The sequence below is a fragment of the Meriones unguiculatus genome, chromosome 3 (genome assembly GCF_030254825.1).
Source record: "Meriones unguiculatus strain TT.TT164.6M chromosome 3, Bangor_MerUng_6.1, whole genome shotgun sequence".
NCBI classification, from domain to species: Eukaryota; Metazoa; Chordata; class Mammalia; order Rodentia; family Muridae; genus Meriones; species Meriones unguiculatus.
The window spans coordinates 146,867,527-146,884,846 of NC_083351.1; the positions used below are offsets into that span (position 1 = coordinate 146,867,527).

Sequence of the window (17,320 nt, forward strand, 5' to 3'; positions counted from 1 at the left end):
CAATTACAATATAACTTTATTGGAAGAAGGGGGACTCTTAGGAGGTTAAGGTAAGGAACAGCAAGAAAGTTAAATCACATTCAATCTCTGAAAAAGCTAGTACATGAAACCTAAAACTGATGGCTGGAGACAGCGCTTGCAAATGTACAGCACTTGCAAATGTACAGCACTTGCTGGTTGGTCTTCCAGAAGACCTAAACTCAGTTCCCAGCATCCATTCAGATAGCTCACAACCACCTGTTACTCCCAACTCTTGAGATCTGATACATTCTTCTGGCATCCACAGGTACACACATACATGCATACCTACACACAGATAAACACAGTAAGCTGAAAACAAGAAAGAAACATTTTATAGAAAATGGAAAACTGTTGGCTCAAATCAATGAAACACACATATTACTAGAAATAACAAAGATACACAAGAAAGGGGAAACTGAATAGTTTGGGACCAAGAATCTCCATCCTTATTGAAGTACTATTTATAAGAGCTAAGTTTTGAAATCAGCCCGAATGTCCTCAGTGGATATGGATATGGATGCTTGGATGTTTGGATATGTCAAAATGTGGCCACAATGCAATATCATGCAGCCCTTTAAAAGGATGATTTGTGGCAATATGGATGGACCTTAAGGCTATTGTGTTATATATAGTGAACCAGACACATGGATGAATATTTTAATCATCTTGCTAATAATGCATTCTCAAAATTATCTTGTAGTAAGTGAAATATTGTGTATCACAGATGAGGAGTAGAAAGAAAGAAAGAAGTGGGTGGGGATTTCCAACGGTACAAAGTTACAAGTGAACAGGAAAATATTGTGCTCTTTAAAGTGGGATGAAATATATTAGATACTTCAAAAATACTTATTGCTTTGTGTGACTTTACATTTAGTCTTCTGCTTATTAGTTTTAAAAGACCATTCCTTTTGACCAAATTTCTAAAGAAGTTACATTATTTTGTGAGGCCAAGCTCTCAAACTGCGAACTACCTACTGTCCAAGGATTTCCAGTCTTCGGTTGGGTACTGGGAGCTGGTAAAGAGGTCGTCTGAGTGTATTTTGTGGGGTTTTCTTGTTTGGTTCTCATCTTAGTACTCCAAGCTTTCCTGTGTTGTGGTGTTGTGGCATGGGAGTTGTTGTTGCACCTCTTAGCTACATGTGGTCTATACGCCTGTAACCTCGACACTTGGAAGGTGGCAGAAGGATGTGAGTTAAAGGCTAGCCTGAATATACAGTGAGATCCTGTCCTACACCAAGGGCTGGGCGTGTAGCTCAGTGGTAGAGAGCATCCAGAAAAGGATGCTGGATCCTTTGGGGCTATATGGCTATGAGCCACCATGTGGGTGCTGGGAACTGAACCCATGTCCTCTCTCGGAGAGCAGCCAGTTCTCTTACCCACTGAGCCATCTCTCCAGCCCTTCTCTCTTTTTTAAGTTTTTATTTTATGTATATGGATGATTTGCCTACATGTATGTATGCACACTATGTGCATACCTGGTACCTATGAAAGCCCAAAGAGGGTTCCGGATATATTAGAACTGAAGCTAAAGACAGTTGTAAATTGCCAGGTTGGGCCTGGGAACTGAACTCGGATCCTCTGCAAGAACAGCAAGTGTCTCCCATCCAAGTACTAATGACCCTGCTTAGCTTCCGAGATCAGGCACATTCAGGGTGGTATGGCTGTGTGCTCAACCATACAACAAGGACATTTGCTCAAGTATGTTCATAGCAGCTTTGTTCATCATAGCCAGAATCTGGAAACAACCCAGATGTCCCTCAGCCAAGTAATGGGTACAGAAATTATGGTACATTTACACAATGGAAGACTACTCAGCAATTAAGAACAAGGAAATCATGAAATTTGCAGGCAAATGGATGGAACTAGAAAAGTTCATCCTGAGTGAGTTATCCCAGAAGCAGAAGACACATATGGTTTATACTCACTTATGAGTGGATATTAGCCACTTTTTTTTTCGTTTGTCTTGTCCAATATGATAGTTTTATTTTATAAAATATATTTTATTTTGTTATATTTTTACTATTCTTTAGAAGCTTGTTCTTTTTTCTTTTCTTTTTAAAGAGTTCCATTTTATTATTGTTCTGAAGAAAAATATGGAATGCTTCATGAATTTGTGTGTCATCCTTTCTCAGGGACCGTGTTAATCTCTATATTCCAATTTTAGTGTGTGTGCTACCAAAGTGATCACAGAAGCCTGTTTTTTTGTTTTGTTTTGTTTTGTTTTTTGTTTTTTTTTTCTACTAAGAGACAGAAAGGGAGTGGATCCAAATGGGAGTAAAGGTGGTGAGGAACTGGGAAGAGTAGAGGGAGGAGAAACTGTAATTAAGGATACATTATGTAAGAGGAAAATACGAGTAAAAAGTTATTCGTTAGTCCTCACAAATTTGACTGTGGGATCCCTTCTTTTTCTTGCTTTGCCCTCCTTAGGGAGGTGTAGGGGGTGTTGTTTGCTTGTTTTTTTCCACTTTATTTTATCATTTACATGCATGAGTGTGCAGGCAGAGGAAACTAGGAAGTCAGTGTTGTTCTTGAACTCTGGGTTCCAGGGATGAAACACAGATCGTCAGACTTAGCCTCCCCCTCATCCTGGTTCTGTGAATGAGTTTATAGTTTCTATTAAATGGCCTTGTTCATACATACAGTCTCTCCCCAATTCTGGGACTCGGATGCATATTTTAAAAGATGTTAATACCGCCTATGGTTCACTGGGGCCTTTGCTCTTTTATGAGTCTTCTTACTGCTCTCTGTGCTTTGCGTTTATCATTCTTAGTGTTAAAACTGCCTCTTCTCCAGCATCTATGCTGCTGTAATCATGTAGCAGAATTTAGTATTTTGGATATAAGTTCTTCATCTTTAAAAATGCGCTTTCCTGAAAATATATTTCTCTCCTCATTACATTTAAACTATGTGTATCTTTGAGCCTATGTTAAGAGTCCTTGTAAAGTCCTTTCCTGCTAGTTCAGTGGTCACTGTTCCTCTTGACCAGGTACTTCCTGGCCTATGTTACTGTTTCCTTGCTCCTCTGTGTTTTGCTACTTGCTGGGTTTACATTGTTCTGTGACGGATATTGTTAATCTTTTAAATATTGTTGGACATTATTATATTAAGTAATTATATTTCTCACAAATCAATTTAAGCCTATATAGCAGGGATCGATTATTTTCTCAAAGACCAGACAGTAACTATTTTAGGTTTGTGGCCATGTGGTCTTTATTCCAGCTTCTAAACCACATGCTATACTTGAAAGGCAGCCATGGATTATGTCTAAATGAATGGGTATGTTCTAATGTAACCTTATTTACAAAACCGTCTATTTGCCCACAGGACAGTAGGTTGTGGACACATCTATTCAGAAGACTTTTTATAAGCTTTGTTAGAGCAGATTTTGGATATTTTTTTCCTCCAGGGTTCGGTGGCCTGCCCCTATGGGTTTCCTTCCCTCCCTGCCCCCCAGTTAAAACTTGCTCCTCGTAGAGTACCTCCCGCTACTTTGACATGTTGGTTTGGCAGGGACTCTCCAGTGGCTGGTTGAGACTCAGAATCACAGCAGTTTTGTGCGAGTTTTGCCAGCTGTTCTGTTTGCCGTGCTGCAGTCCTTGTGCGCAGGCATGGAATTCACTCCGCGTGTACTCAGCCCAGTGCTTAGCCATAGGTTCCACCCGCTCCTTAGGCTAAGTCCTGAAGGGCTTCTGAGCAGCTCTGGCCTCTAAAACAGTCGTTTCTGATTTTGTCTTCTCTGCTCATCAAGACAAATTAGCTCTGCCTGGGGTACCCTCTCTAATCCACAGTCCACCAGTGTGTTTAGAACAGAAAAAAAGCCAGAGAGCTTCAGAAGGGATTCATTTCAGACTGGTAGACCTAACATTCCAAGCACCCTTCTTGCAGAAATCACTGTACTTAATGGTTAAGTACTTTTGAAATGTTTTGTGAACCCATCCTGTCTTAGGAATCTAGTAGCAGGCTGATTCCTCAGCTCTACTTAAGCTGGCTTCAGGCTGGCTTCTCTGGTTCTTCACCTTGCAGCTTCTGGTCAGTGTTGGCCTGACTGGAAAGGTGTGACAGAGCAGAGCAGCTCACACTGGGGGGCCAGAAGCCAAGAGAAAAAGTGCTTGTGTTAGCTAGTTTCTTCCTTTTCCTTTTATCCCATCCAGTTTGTCCCCGTTGTGTCCTGCTTCGACACACACACACACTGCGCCTTCTGTGAGTTTTTCCACCTACATTCAGAGCTGTCCTTGTTTGATCCTCTGTGGAAACACTCACACACTAGCAGTCTGCTTCATTAACAAGCACATCAGCCCAGTGAGGTTGATCATCAGAATTAACCACGTCCCTCCTCTCCTCCCCTTACTGTAGAGCTTACTGTGCCTCTGTCTTACGGATGGATTGACAGGAGAGGAGAAAACAGAATAGTGTAGAATGACCCGGTCTGTGGCCCAAGTGTTCTCTCCGTTTGTACTGAGACTTAAGAACTGAGAACGGTTAGCTTTCAGGTCCACACACACCCTGCTTTATCCCCAAGGTTCGGTCTTTGATAAAGCATGTTAAGGTTATAGTTGAGTTGTGCATTGCTATCCATGGCCCTCTGAGGAAACTAAAACCTTTTCAGACAAACATTTAAAACTTGTCTTCAAACATGAAGAAGCAGAAAACATTGAGTGTGTACTCCAAGAATCTGAATTAGTCTCGAAGAGGTCTGTTGCAATAATAAAATGTGTTTGAATTTTGTCTTCACTTAGCAATACACACTATATTTTTCTTTATCTGGCATTTGTTTTAATATAAGCATATTTTTCTTAGTAGACTTGGCATTCTCTGCCTTAATAGACCTTTTGATATGCTCCTATATTGCATATATATGTGTGTCGGGACAACTTTCAGGAATTCTTTCTCTCATTTTGCCGTGGGTTCCAGGGATCCAGTTCAGCTTGTTATGTGTGTTGTCAAACACCATTACCCACCCAGTCATCTTTAAAATAATAGTAACTGTTGATTCTTCGGTTCTAGTTATCCTGTAATATGTGGCTTTGAGGCTGCAGTCATTGATTTCTGTTCACATGGATACCCAACTATTTTACCTCTAATAATGGCCCTACTTCCTAGCCACAGTGAGACAGTGACTCGAGTTATTTATTACTGTTACGTGTGCACGTGCAGGCAATGGTGTGGTGGGGCTGTGTTGCATGCGACAATATATGTGGGAGTCAAAGGACAATGTTGTCAAGTCCTGCCTTCATGTGGATTTCTTGGGTTGGACCTGGGCTTCTAGGTATTTGTGACAAGCACCTTTAACCACTGAGCTATCTTGCCAGTCCCTGAGGTGCTGTGGCCCATCCCCCTTTCCTTTTGTGAGACCCAAGTTTTCCTGGCCAGGGACAGTTGTAATCCTGTGAGCTATCCTTTTTCTGTTAGCCCAGAAAAATCCTTTCTGTGAAGCTCAGCATATGGGTATTGTAGTGTTCCATCATGAGTAACAGACCGGTGGTTTCACTGGGCCTCGGTTCCTCTGAAGACACTGGTTTTCCTTTGCTCTTCTGCATGCAGTACCTTCTCCAGGCAAGTTCCGCTCCCCCGCAGCACCATCGCCATTGGCTTTGCGGCAACCAGTGAAAGCATTTAGCAACCATGGCTCTGGTTCTGGTAGCCAAGAAACTACACAGTTCACACAGACCACCTCCTCACCTGGGCCTCCCGTGGTGCAGAGCACAGTCCCCGCAAACCCTTCCAGCAATATCAACAGCACCACCCTCACCAGACCTGCAGGGACGGCTGCAATGAGGAGCGGCCTGCCCCGCCCGAGTGCCCCTTCTGCGGGGGGCATACCAGTGCCTCGCAGCAAGCTTGCACAGCCTGTTCGCAGGTAAGTATAAATGTTGTGCTCAGCGCACTTGAGCCTTGGAGAGTGAGTGGGCGGCAGTCAGCCACGTCTCTGCATTCAGTGAGCGTGGAGACGGCCGCGGGTCCCGCTGCACTAGTGCAGCTTTAGGCATTGCGGCCTCCTTTGGAGAAGTCTTCGTTTGGACAGACTCCCCCTCGGTTCAGACTAAACTTCTTCAGTGCCCGACATGATGCAGCAAGCATCTCAGGCAACTCCTAGGACAAGGTTGTTAAAGACACTGGAGTTCATCTTGAGAACAACCATAAACATACTAAAAGTGTGAGGGGCTTGAGAAAGGTCTGGCTGTGCTCCCTGAGTCGATGCTCTTTTAAATTGCTACAACTCACCTGCAGAGTTTTTATAAATTTTTATAAATCCAGCTTCTACTGCAGAGACTCTGAGCCCCATTTCGTTGTTTAGTCTAGAAGTGATTCTGATCCCCAGGAGGTCACCGGCCACACCCACACAGTCTCTACCCTTCAGGAAGAGTTAGCACCATCAGTAAGTTTAGATGTCAGCCATGATTAAACTTTGTTTTCTTGAAAAAAGAAGTTCCAATCTTGTATTTAAACTGTGTATGCATGTACGTGCTTTATCTTAATACAGACACTTCACATGTCCAGATTTGGTAGAAGAACAAAATGGTTGTGTGTTGTGCACTGTGTTAAATAACTTCTTACCTTGTCTAATTTCATGGTAACAGGTATTCCTATTTTTTAGAGGAATATATTGAAATTTAGTCAAATTAAGTAGCTTTCCTGAGTACTTACAATGAGCAAGACCAAAGACTATCAGTTACAAGCTTGTCTGACTTCAAACCCCTTTCTTTACCCAGTGCCCTCACACTCCCTGCCACTCTGGTGTGGTGACACCAAGCCTGCATTGTCACATTCATCATGTCACCTCACAGAACAGTAGATTGGAGGAACTTCCTTTCCTCTTGTTTTAATTCCACAGCCACGTTAACAAAAAAAGTTAGAGGACTCATCTTGTATGTACTAACACTTGAGAGCTGTGAGACCGCCGAGCAAGGAGAGATGGCTCTGATAGTTGTTTAGAGCAGAGGGCTTAGTAGTTCCCTGAAGTAGTCCTCGTGGGACGCTGTGGCACCTGAAAAATAATGAAGACATGTAGCATTGTATGGTAGTATTTTATAGAGACATAAAAATGATAAAATCCCTTTATTTCAGATCGTTGCCAGCTCCTAAGACCTATGGTAGCATAAAAGATGACAGTTGGAAAGATGGCTGTTACTGACCGGCAGAGATGAGAACGCGCAAGTCCACAGCTTCATGGATACCCCTTCACCGAGCCGAAACCAACTTTTATACGCAGACTCTTCAGATGAGACTCTCGGGGGTTGTAAACTCCCAGCCTCTCTGTCTTAAATAGCACAAACTGACAGAGACGATGAAGCAGCACTTTAATACACGTGGCATCGGATGTGTTTGGTAATCATGCAATCACTCTCCATGGAGTCACTCTTACTTTTGCTCACTAGAAACACGGTTCATTTTTTATTATTTGACAGAGGCCAATATCTGGGCAAATACCTAATGGATGCCAAAGAGAAATGCCCATTTGTAAAGAGAGAACCTTTGTACATGGGAAGATGGTGAATTCAGGCTATCCAAAACCTCATGGTCAACCTATTTTACTGTACAAATAGTATCAATAAATACTGTGTTAACAAGAATTAATATTCTGACTAATTACATTGTTTTATTAGTCCTTCAGGGTACAGTAAATTATAAAGATTGGAAGGGAGAAAGGAAAGACCTAAGCTAAAGACTTAAAACATGCTACCTGTGTTTAGGAAAGTTTTACAAATTACTTTTGCAGGCTCACGGGAAAATTATAATTGTTTCAAATCTTTTGTTTTAGACATAGCTCACACATAACCATGTCCAGCTAGTGTCACAGTGCACACCCACTGACTTGCATCAACATCTCAGACTTCTGTGTGCTTGCTTTGATTGCCGAAAGGGCTCACTATCTTTGTGAACTTTGTAGCTCCTGGCTCAGGAAAGGTGGCCTCTGCTGTTGAAGCCAGCCTACTCACGTGCTGTTCTCTGCCACAACTAAAAGATCTTGTTCCCATTACCAGGCTCCTTTGATGTGAGAGAACAGTAATATGTGTCTTTGTTCTTGACAAAAATTAACACCTCAGAACTTAGAACCTGGAATAAAACCATACCACAAGAGGAGAGGAAATCTATGCACCTAACTACCAAAACCTCTGGTGATGACAGTTGTGTTGTTGCTCTAAGTGGCATAACGGTCTATTATGTGGTAGTCAGTCCACTTCAAACTGAATAACTGTATGAAGTATCTTTTCAAAATACTGTCCCCTTTGACTTAGATTCTGCCTTACATCAATGTTTCCATTGTTTGGTATCAAACCATCTGACTGTAATTTGCGAAATATTTGCTCTCTAATGGCATATGTGTGTGTATATATATCCCCTTGAAATCAGCTGTTTCGGTTTTATTGGATTATTACCAAACTGTAATTCCAGCTGACTTCTCAGTTTTGATAATGAGGTCTGTTTTTTAAATACTTAATCTGGACTGTTTTAAAATCTTGGCATTTGGGTCACGTAAAGGTGGAGGGATTTGAACTCTCTTCCTGTAAGTAGAGGATGTGTGTAAGTTGGAAGTAGACATGCAGAGAGAAAGGGAAGGAAAGCTTCCTGCTCAGGAAAGCATCGAGGTAATGATGACAGAGACCCAGTCTGCCATGACTGACGGTGGACCAACAGGGAGACATTCAGCCAGCTAGCACCAGCAGCCACCAGTGCCGGGAACTTAGTGTAGAATGGAAGACATTGTGTTTTTGCATTTGAAGGGGTGTGAGGGAAAGGAGGGTGTCACAGTTGTCCATAATGACGAACTAGAAACTGTTGCTTTTCCGAGGAAGATGAAGCATGTGCTGTGGTGGAGAGTGTCTCATGTGTCTAAGTAACAAAGTTGCCGCTGTCTCTGTGGAATCACATGTGCACACAGCAAACAGGTCTCTGTTCAGTGTAACAGTTCACAAAAATAATAAATGCTGCAATTTAGTAATTTAAAGGAACTTTAATGAACCATCTATTAAATTTTTTAAGTTAGATAATCAGTTTCAAAAGGAATATTCAGGTTATTTAACGTTGTTTTTAAATGGCTGCATCGGAAAAATATCTATTTTTTTTTAATTAAACTATTTCATCACTTGTTTAAAAATGTATTTTGGATCTGAGTTTGGTGATATTATTTTACCTGCTGCTGTACTACCACAGACCATTGGCTTTTAATTTCCTAAAGAGAAAAATTGCCTTTTTGCTAGAAAGCCTTTGTGTTTTGCCAGTTTTTCTGTTTGGGAAAATCTAAGGATTTGCTGTGGTTAGTTGTACAGAAGAAATGTGGATTTGATAAACTAGTGCCTATGATTTTAACTTATGTTCCATATATAGTAGTAAGGGGTTATGAATGTTGATTATTTTGTGCCAACAGCCCAGAATTGTCACTTATATGTCAGCAGAACCTATGACCTCTGCTTCCAAAGTTATTTAATTTTCTCAGTGTTTGGATGTTATTTTTTGTAAGTGTGTTAATAAAAGTGTAAAGAATTGGAAAAATATAAATATTCTTAACTCAAGCATTTGCTGGATCATTTTTCTACAAACTTGTTTGTATAGTATAAAGCTCTCTGAAGAGTTGGCTCTTCTCGGTTTTCATATCCTGGAAATCACATTTTGTAAAACTGGGGACCATTCATAATTGTCAGATACTTTTTTAAATTATCTCAGAACATCACTTTTATATAGATATAAAAAAGTTTTTTTGAAAGCAAAGAGAATTAAATACATATGTGGCCCCAGGTGTTTGTATAACTCTAGGATGATCTAGACTCTGTGTTCAAATTGACGTAACTCACTGTACAGTGTCCAGTTCTGACAGTATGATGCATGGTCCTTTTAGATCACATGACGTTTGATTTGCAAACATTTCTATAGCTGAACTTGTAATATGTGGTTGCCTCCTTAATAAACAGCCTGACCATAATGTTTATTATTAAATCTATATTCATCTTTCAAGTGTTTTATTAATTTCTGAATAAGGCAAGATTCCTTCTCTCATCCCAACCACATTACCTACAGTTGGTCTTAATAAATTTTTCCGCTGTTTTTTGTTTTTTGTTTTTTAACACACAGACTCAAATCTTACTGTCCTTTCGGATCCTGACTAGGAGTCTGGGTTGGGGACTATAGTCTCTCTCCTTGTTTCATATTTGAATCATTTAGAGTGATCGCAGTTTACTTCACATTGGTTTGTTCTTGGAGCTTTTTCATCTGCTCTGAATTGATATGTAGCTAGAAAGAGTATCTGTAAAACAAACAGGAGCAGTTTCCAATAGGGAAACTCCATGCATTTTCTAAAGATTTATTTGTTTGTTTGTTTATTGTAGATGAGTGTTCTACACCTGAACACCAGAAGAGGGCTCCAGATCCCAATATAGATGGTTGTGAGTCACCATGTGGTTGCTGGGGATTGAACTCAGGACCTCTGGCCTAGTCGCCGTGCTCTTAACCGCTGAGCCATCTGTCCAGCCCAACCCCATGCATTTTTTAAGCCACATGCTTATTGTAGGTGATCCTGTGGCTCTTCCATGGATGGAACAGCCAAGACTTGTGCTCAAAATGAGTTCTACTCGTTCTGTAGGAGATGCTCGCACCTGCATTACGGTTTGTCTTACAGATGACACAGAAAAATGACGCCCACATAGGAGTTCTTCTCCCAGGACAGCTGAAGACTTTAAGAACCACTTGAAATAATTTGTCAGTCACTCACGTCAGTTATGAATGAGAAGTTTGTCTAAGCCATGTATGTCTCCAATAGGAATTCCTACATGGAGGCTCTTCTGAAATCTATTCACTGTATCACTGCTTGGTATATAGCATATCTGCCATCCCATCTCCTCCGGAAGCAGGGGAATTGTGAGTTCAGGGCTGTCTGGACTACAGACAGTGATACCGCCTCTAAAAAGACAAGACAGGAAATGCTGGAGAAGACAACGTGCTGGGAAGGAGTACTCTTGACTGTATTCGGACCAGTCCTAAATAGAAGTCTAGGTGGGCTGAAGACCGACTGCTCACAGCCGCATTTACGACAAGTTACTTAAAACTATGAACCAAGTAGGGATTGAAACCAATTCTCATCTGCTGTAGGTCACCTTAGGAAATAGTGGTCAACATTTGTCAAATTACAGCAAAGGGAGCCTAAATCCTGCTTTCGGCACACATAGTGAATTTCATAGTCAACAGTAATGTACACCTCAAAATAACTAAAGCTATTTTCAATATTCTCACAAGAAAACCTTAAATATGTTAAATGTTCTATTATAAAGTATATACATGCATCAAAACATACCCTGTCCTCAATATGCATAATTGCCAATTGTTAACAAAGCAAATTGATCACAATATAAAGCAATTTTTTTTTATTTTTAATGTTTACTATTTTACTATTTGATACATACCTGTTGCTTTAAGAAATAAACAGAAAACAGTATGAAGACATTGCCTACAGTTCTACAATTCAGAAATCAATACTGAAGCATTTACCAAACATGGTTATACAACACAAAGCTGAAGGGTAGAAAGTCTTCGTTTTAAAATGAGAACGTTTTCATTTAAAATGCTGAGTGCACTTGCACTTGTACAGAAGATACGGCTCGTGCTGTGGAGAGTTTGGTGTGCATCTTAGTTTGTGCACACATAGTCTCCCGGGACAGTCATCACATACATGGCATTTGTTGTTGAAACACTGACTAGCTTTCCTTATAAACACTTACAGAAATTAGAAGAATATGGCCAATCACAAAAGACAGTCACTTCCATTGGTCTTCAAGTCCACCTTGGAAATTTGAGGATTTTGCTTTCTGCCTGTGGACCTGGATCAGTCGTGCTTGACAGTTAACTTTCTGCTCTGGAATCGCTGTCTGCTTTGAGTCACGCAGACTGCCGGTGGGACATACATGGTTTCAGAAAGGATGTACAAATATCTGATATTAATGTCTGTATTTCCGAGCCCCTTGTTCAGTCTTGATCTAACCCTGGCTCAGGTTCCCAGCCATGGATTGGCAGTATTGAGTACAGAGGTAGTTCAACAAAATGTCTGTTTGTCTGGTGCCTTCACCCTCCATCTTGGTTTTTGAGATGAGGCTTCTCGCTAAATTGGAGCTTGCTGATTGAACCATACTAGGTGGCCTCCGATGTTCCTGTCTCTGCCTGCCCAGTGCTAGGATTACAAGCTCATGCTGCAGTTTTTTACATACGCATGAACTCAGGTCCTCAAGCCTGTGCAGCTAAGCACTTTGCCGACTGAGCCATCTTCCCCAGCTCATAAGCCAAAAACACTTTTAAAAGAAACAGCAGAGGTCATTAAAGAATTAAGATGGTCGGTGTGAGGACCATCGCCAGGACACAGAATTCTCTGTCCAACATCCAAAAGTCCCAAAGTCAACATCCCCAGATTCTAAGGTGCCTCACTAGTGGATTAATTGGGTGTGGCCAGAGCATTTGAGTTAACTTAGAACAGCACAGCTCCCCTGAGAAGCATGAAGGTGCGGGGGGAGGCCTTTTCCTTTGAAGGAGGTGCTGTCTACATTGTGAGAGCCAGTTCATGAACAAACAAGATAGGCTTGCAGCACAAATGCTGGAGCGCCTAAAGTATAAAACAGCTTCCCATCACTCTCTGTTGTCCTGGAGGAAGCCCTTAGGGTGGATGCCAAGGTGCTGCCATGTTGGTGCTCCAGGCCCGTTCATGAGGCCACCACCACACTCCTCGGTGTCCTTAGAAAAACTTTCCTCAGAACATTGGGCCAGTTGCAACTCAGATTTTGTCATTTGCAACCAAAAAAAGGGCTCACTTTTCAAATGGTTCTTAAATTAATTGATGCATAAAATAGGTTTAGAAAAGTGAAGGAAGCCAGCGTCACACTTAGAACTCTCAATTTGCCGACGAGAGGCCCGGCCACCCCGAAGGCCCTGATGATGCTCACTCCCATCCCCCAGGCTGCGGCTGTCCTCACTTCTAACACTAGTAACAGAGTTTTGACCCTCAAGTGAAGCCATACAATTTGTATTTTCTCCTTGATTGGAAACTAAAAATGGTTTTCTCTCAGATTCAGCCACTTAACAAAAATAAGTTTCGCCCATCTTGCCAGTGTCACCACGGTTTGGTCATTCTCACAGCTTTCACGTGCCATTGTGTAAATACATCAGTTTGCCATTTCCAGTAAAGACGGTTGTTTCCAGTTGAGGGCTCTTGAAAACTAATGGCATTTTGGATTTCTACCAGAGACGAAATGGAGACCACCAAACCCCTACTGAATGAAGTTCGCTGGACAAAAGGCAACAGAACACAGCAGAAATAAAAGCAGGCTGCAGAAGGCCACAGAAGAGCTAGTTCCCCATTTCTGCCCTTTTCTCATCACTGAGCCCAAGAATGGCACCCACACATGCTGCAGCCATGTCTCTGGTGCTTTGAAGCTGGAGTGCTCATGGCCTCTGTTGTGTGTGGGAAAGCCCCCACCAAAGCCTTCTTGGCAAGCAGTATGGACAGCTGCAGTGGATGGGAGCCCCTCTTGGCTTTTCTGGACAGGACCAGTTTTTCATTTGTTCTCTTTCCCTCTCCCTCCCTCTCTCTCAGTTACCCAGTAGCAGTACTGAGGCTTCAGTTCCAAGGGAAATATGATGTTTCTGTCTTGTGGGGCAAGAGGGAAGAAGGACAGGGAACAAATCTCTTTTTTGTTTGCTTTGGTGTTCTTTATTTTTGTTAATGTTCTGAGACAGTGTCTCATTGTGTAACCCTGGCTGGCCTAGAACTCTGGATCAACCAGCCTGGTCTCAAACAGAGAGTAGAGATCTGCTTGCCTCTGCCTCCCAGGTGCTGGGATTAAAGACGTGCACCACCACAGCCAGCTCTTTTTCCTATTTCTGATTAACAAGAACTTCAAGCTTCCCCTTCAGTTATGCATACACCAAGCCTGAGGCAGCCAAACTGAGGTGCAGTTTGAGCCACTGGCCAAGGTGGCCTAAATATGTGAGGGGACAAGACTGAATGGTCACGGGAGAGACAGATCCAGGGAACAGAGCCCTGCTGACCAGAGCTGCAGCAGATAGCACCGAACCTTTGGTCTGAGCCTGTCTGGTTCGGTTTAAACAAAACAGTTCCGGACTACCTTAATGTATAGAGTCTAACGCTGAAAGTGCCAGCATTTAATATAAAATTACTTGACATACAATGAGCTGAGAAAAAGCAAAATCAACAACAACAAAACTGTGCAGAAATGGTCCAGTTGCTAGAATTAACAGTCTTGAAGGCAGTTACTGTAACAAGTGGAACCGTCACCAATAGCCTGCTGGGTCGTGAAAGTGTTGAAATCATACAGTGTGTGTTCTCTGACCATAAGCAATGAAAGCAGAAATAAACTATTGAAAGGTACCTGGAAAGAACAAATATCTGGAAATTTTAAAACACTAAGTTGTACATAGCCTAGGGATCAAAGACAAAGTCAATGGCAAAACCAGAAAATGCTTCTGATTGAAAAAACCAAGTATAAGAGCAGAAGTTGAGGGACATTAAAGTGATCAAGAAAATGTGTGATACTAGATTCTTGTATTAGGAAAAAATGTAAGAGGCAGAGCTGTGGCCTTCTAAAGACATCTGCACCCCATCACCGGTAGCCCGTGACTATTGGGGTTACCGTGGTGTTCGGGTTGCCGCTCAGCGGACTGCAATGGACAGATGCCCAGGTGTGCTGAAGCGATCACAAGGATTCTTCCACCTGCGTGCTTTGGGCTTCCATCTGCATTCTCAGCAATCGTGTGAGGCTGTGCACCCCAGGATGGGAGAAGGGGAAGGAGCATAATCCCAGTGTGCATTTTGTCTGGGTTTCTTCCCCCAGTGATAGCGAGTCAGTCTCCCGCAGAAAAATTTCTGTTTCTCTGAAACAGAACCCATTTTCCCCAGCATGTGTGGTGTGTGTGTGTCAGTCTCTATACCTGTCACTCCACAAGGAGTAGAGGGGATGGGGCACCCACTCTTATCCCAGCCAGCCGGCACTTACGGAGACCCAACCCCTGCTCCAGAAGGGGCGCACAGACGTCTTTACAGCACTACAAGTGTGGAGGGAGGGGACTCGCCAGTTAGAACCCCCTAAAACGGAACAAAGCCCAACCTCCCAGAGGCACAGTCTTCCCTTCCCAGTGAGCGTGTGGGCTCGGCACCGAGCCGGTTCCCCGCCTCTGATTCTTTAAGGGAGAGAACTCGCCCGCTGGCTGCTGTCGCTTGGTTCTCGTCCTGAGGCTCAGCTGCAGGCAAGGGCGCAGCCTGAGGCGTGCCAGAAGCTGCAGGGCTTTGTCTAACACCGATGCCTCAATTGGCAGAGACGGGAGCGCTTGCTCTTCTTGTAGTCCTCAGTGCACGTATTATGTAAATATTGTCTTTAGAGGGAGTAGGGGGAAAGGAACATGTGGCAAATCCATTTTGCATTTTTGTTTTATCTTTTTTTTTTTTTTCTTTTTGAGACAGGGTGTTTGTAGCCCTGGTTATACTGGAGCTCGCTATGTAGAGCTCGCTATGTAGCTGGCCGTGACTCACTGAGATCCTGCCTCTACCTCCCAAGTGCTGGGATTAAAGGTGCGTGTCACCATGCCAGCCCCATTTGGACATTTTGAAATGAAATGCCCAATTGTCCTTTTCATCCTTCAGGGAGCTGTTTAGGATGCTGTTATCGACATCTGACACTAGGGGGCGATCTCGACTGCTCTTGGAATGTTAAATTTCCGGTCTCTGCTTGCTCTGAATTCCTTTTTGGTTTTTTTGTAGAAATAAGTGTGATATTTTCATAGTAATCAAAATAAAGTGCGGGTATACAATGATCAAACATGGTACATTGTTCATAATCTTGGAACAGGAAAAGCAAATTCAATATTTCAAAACCTTTGGGAGTTTAGCTAATAAAAATGACCCACTTTAACCAGGCAATGGTGACACACTCCTTTAATTCCAGCGTTTGAGAGGCAGAGGCAGGTGGATCTCCGCGACTCTGAGAACAGCTTGACCTACAGAGTGAGTTCCAGGAGAGCCAGGGCCACACAGAGGAAACCCCGTCTAAAAACAAAAACAAACACCAACAATAAAACAATAAAGAGCAACATCGGGGCTGGAGAGCTAGGTCAGCAGCTAAGAGCACTGGCTACTGTTCCTTAGGACCCAGGCTGGACCCCAGCACTTACGCGGTAGCTCTCAACCGTCTGTCGCTCCAGTCCAGGGGACCTGAGCTCTTCTGGCCTCTGCTGGCACACACATGGTACGCAGGCACTCATTGCCTGCCTGTGCCCTGGAAGTCCTGGAATTGAAGCTATGTGCCGCCATACCTGGCAGGGAAGAAAACAATTTCTTTATAGGTGAGAAGCAGAACCTAACTTGCGTTTAATTTCTCCTGGAGCCACGACCAACACTTTAGGAAGAATATACACACAGGACAAGTTGACTGCTAGAATGAAGTCCCCTGCGTGGTCCAGAAAGAAGCATAGTGACTAGTGGGCATATATTTAAATATTACGCACAGCTATTACTGTATATGGGGTCCTGCAAGTCAAACTATGGGCTTGTGCATGCTAGGCAAGCGTTAACATAGCTGCATCTACCCCACCCCCAAGCCTCTTCCTATTCCCCCATCAAAGATCCACCTGCTCCTCTTTTCTTGTGGCTCTCCTCACTACATAGAGCCGGAGATTCCTCCTCTTGAGGAACTTGAGGGATGCGGGTCTGTGGTAGTCTCTAGAGCGACTGCCAGAATCTCAGTTCTCTTGCCTCCAGGAAGAAGGTAGTGTTCAGTATCACTAGCCCCTGTGCAAAGGAGCAGAAGTGAAGTGTTGGGCAAAAGCCGGTAGGAGTGGCCATATGCTGCCTCAGTTTCCCCCTCCCCCACTGACACATTCTTCACACGTGATAGAGTCTCCCTCTCCCGTGCTCGAATGAAGACCATGCAGAGCTACTGCCAGCCCACAAGGACCTATAGCACGAGAAAAGGAATCACGTCTGTAGTTTTAAAGCGCTGACATTCAGTATCCATCACCGCAGAATGGGCCAGCTCATCCGGACTCCATCCAAGCAAAAGGAGCTGTCTTTCTCCCCCATGCCCCCATGTCACTTGTGAGGAAACCCGGGCAGTGAGACTAAGGACCCTGCCCAGGATCATGTAGCTCCTGAGTCCTAAGGCCAGCAAGAATAGGGGGTACGGGACAGCTTCCTGCTATCACTTCTCTCCTTCCACCACGTGGGCCCCAGGGACCAAGCTCAGGTCATCAGGCTTGAAGTTAGTGCCTTCACCGGCTGCACAAAGTCTTCCCCGGGCTTCTTCTGCTTCTTAGT

General features: G+C 43.2%; 1 protein-coding gene and 1 pseudogene across 2 annotated transcripts in view; one reads left to right on the top strand and one right to left on the bottom strand.

Moving 5' to 3' along the window:
• Slain2 (SLAIN motif family member 2) overlaps positions 1-9,972 on the top strand; it is a 69,622-nt gene extending 59,650 nt beyond the window's left edge. For both annotated transcript variants that reach the window (XM_021653954.2, XM_021653955.2), the window contains 2 exons: positions 5,563-5,878; positions 7,087-9,972. In XM_021653954.2, the coding sequence (XP_021509629.2) occupies positions 5,563-5,878; positions 7,087-7,153 (383 nt within the window). In that variant the 3' untranslated portion in view covers positions 7,154-9,972. The remainder of the gene's footprint in view (positions 1-5,562; positions 5,879-7,086) is intronic.
• LOC132653275 (U6 spliceosomal RNA) lies at positions 2,109-2,209 on the bottom strand (annotated as a pseudogene).
• Positions 9,973-17,320: the final 7,348 nt, after the last annotated feature.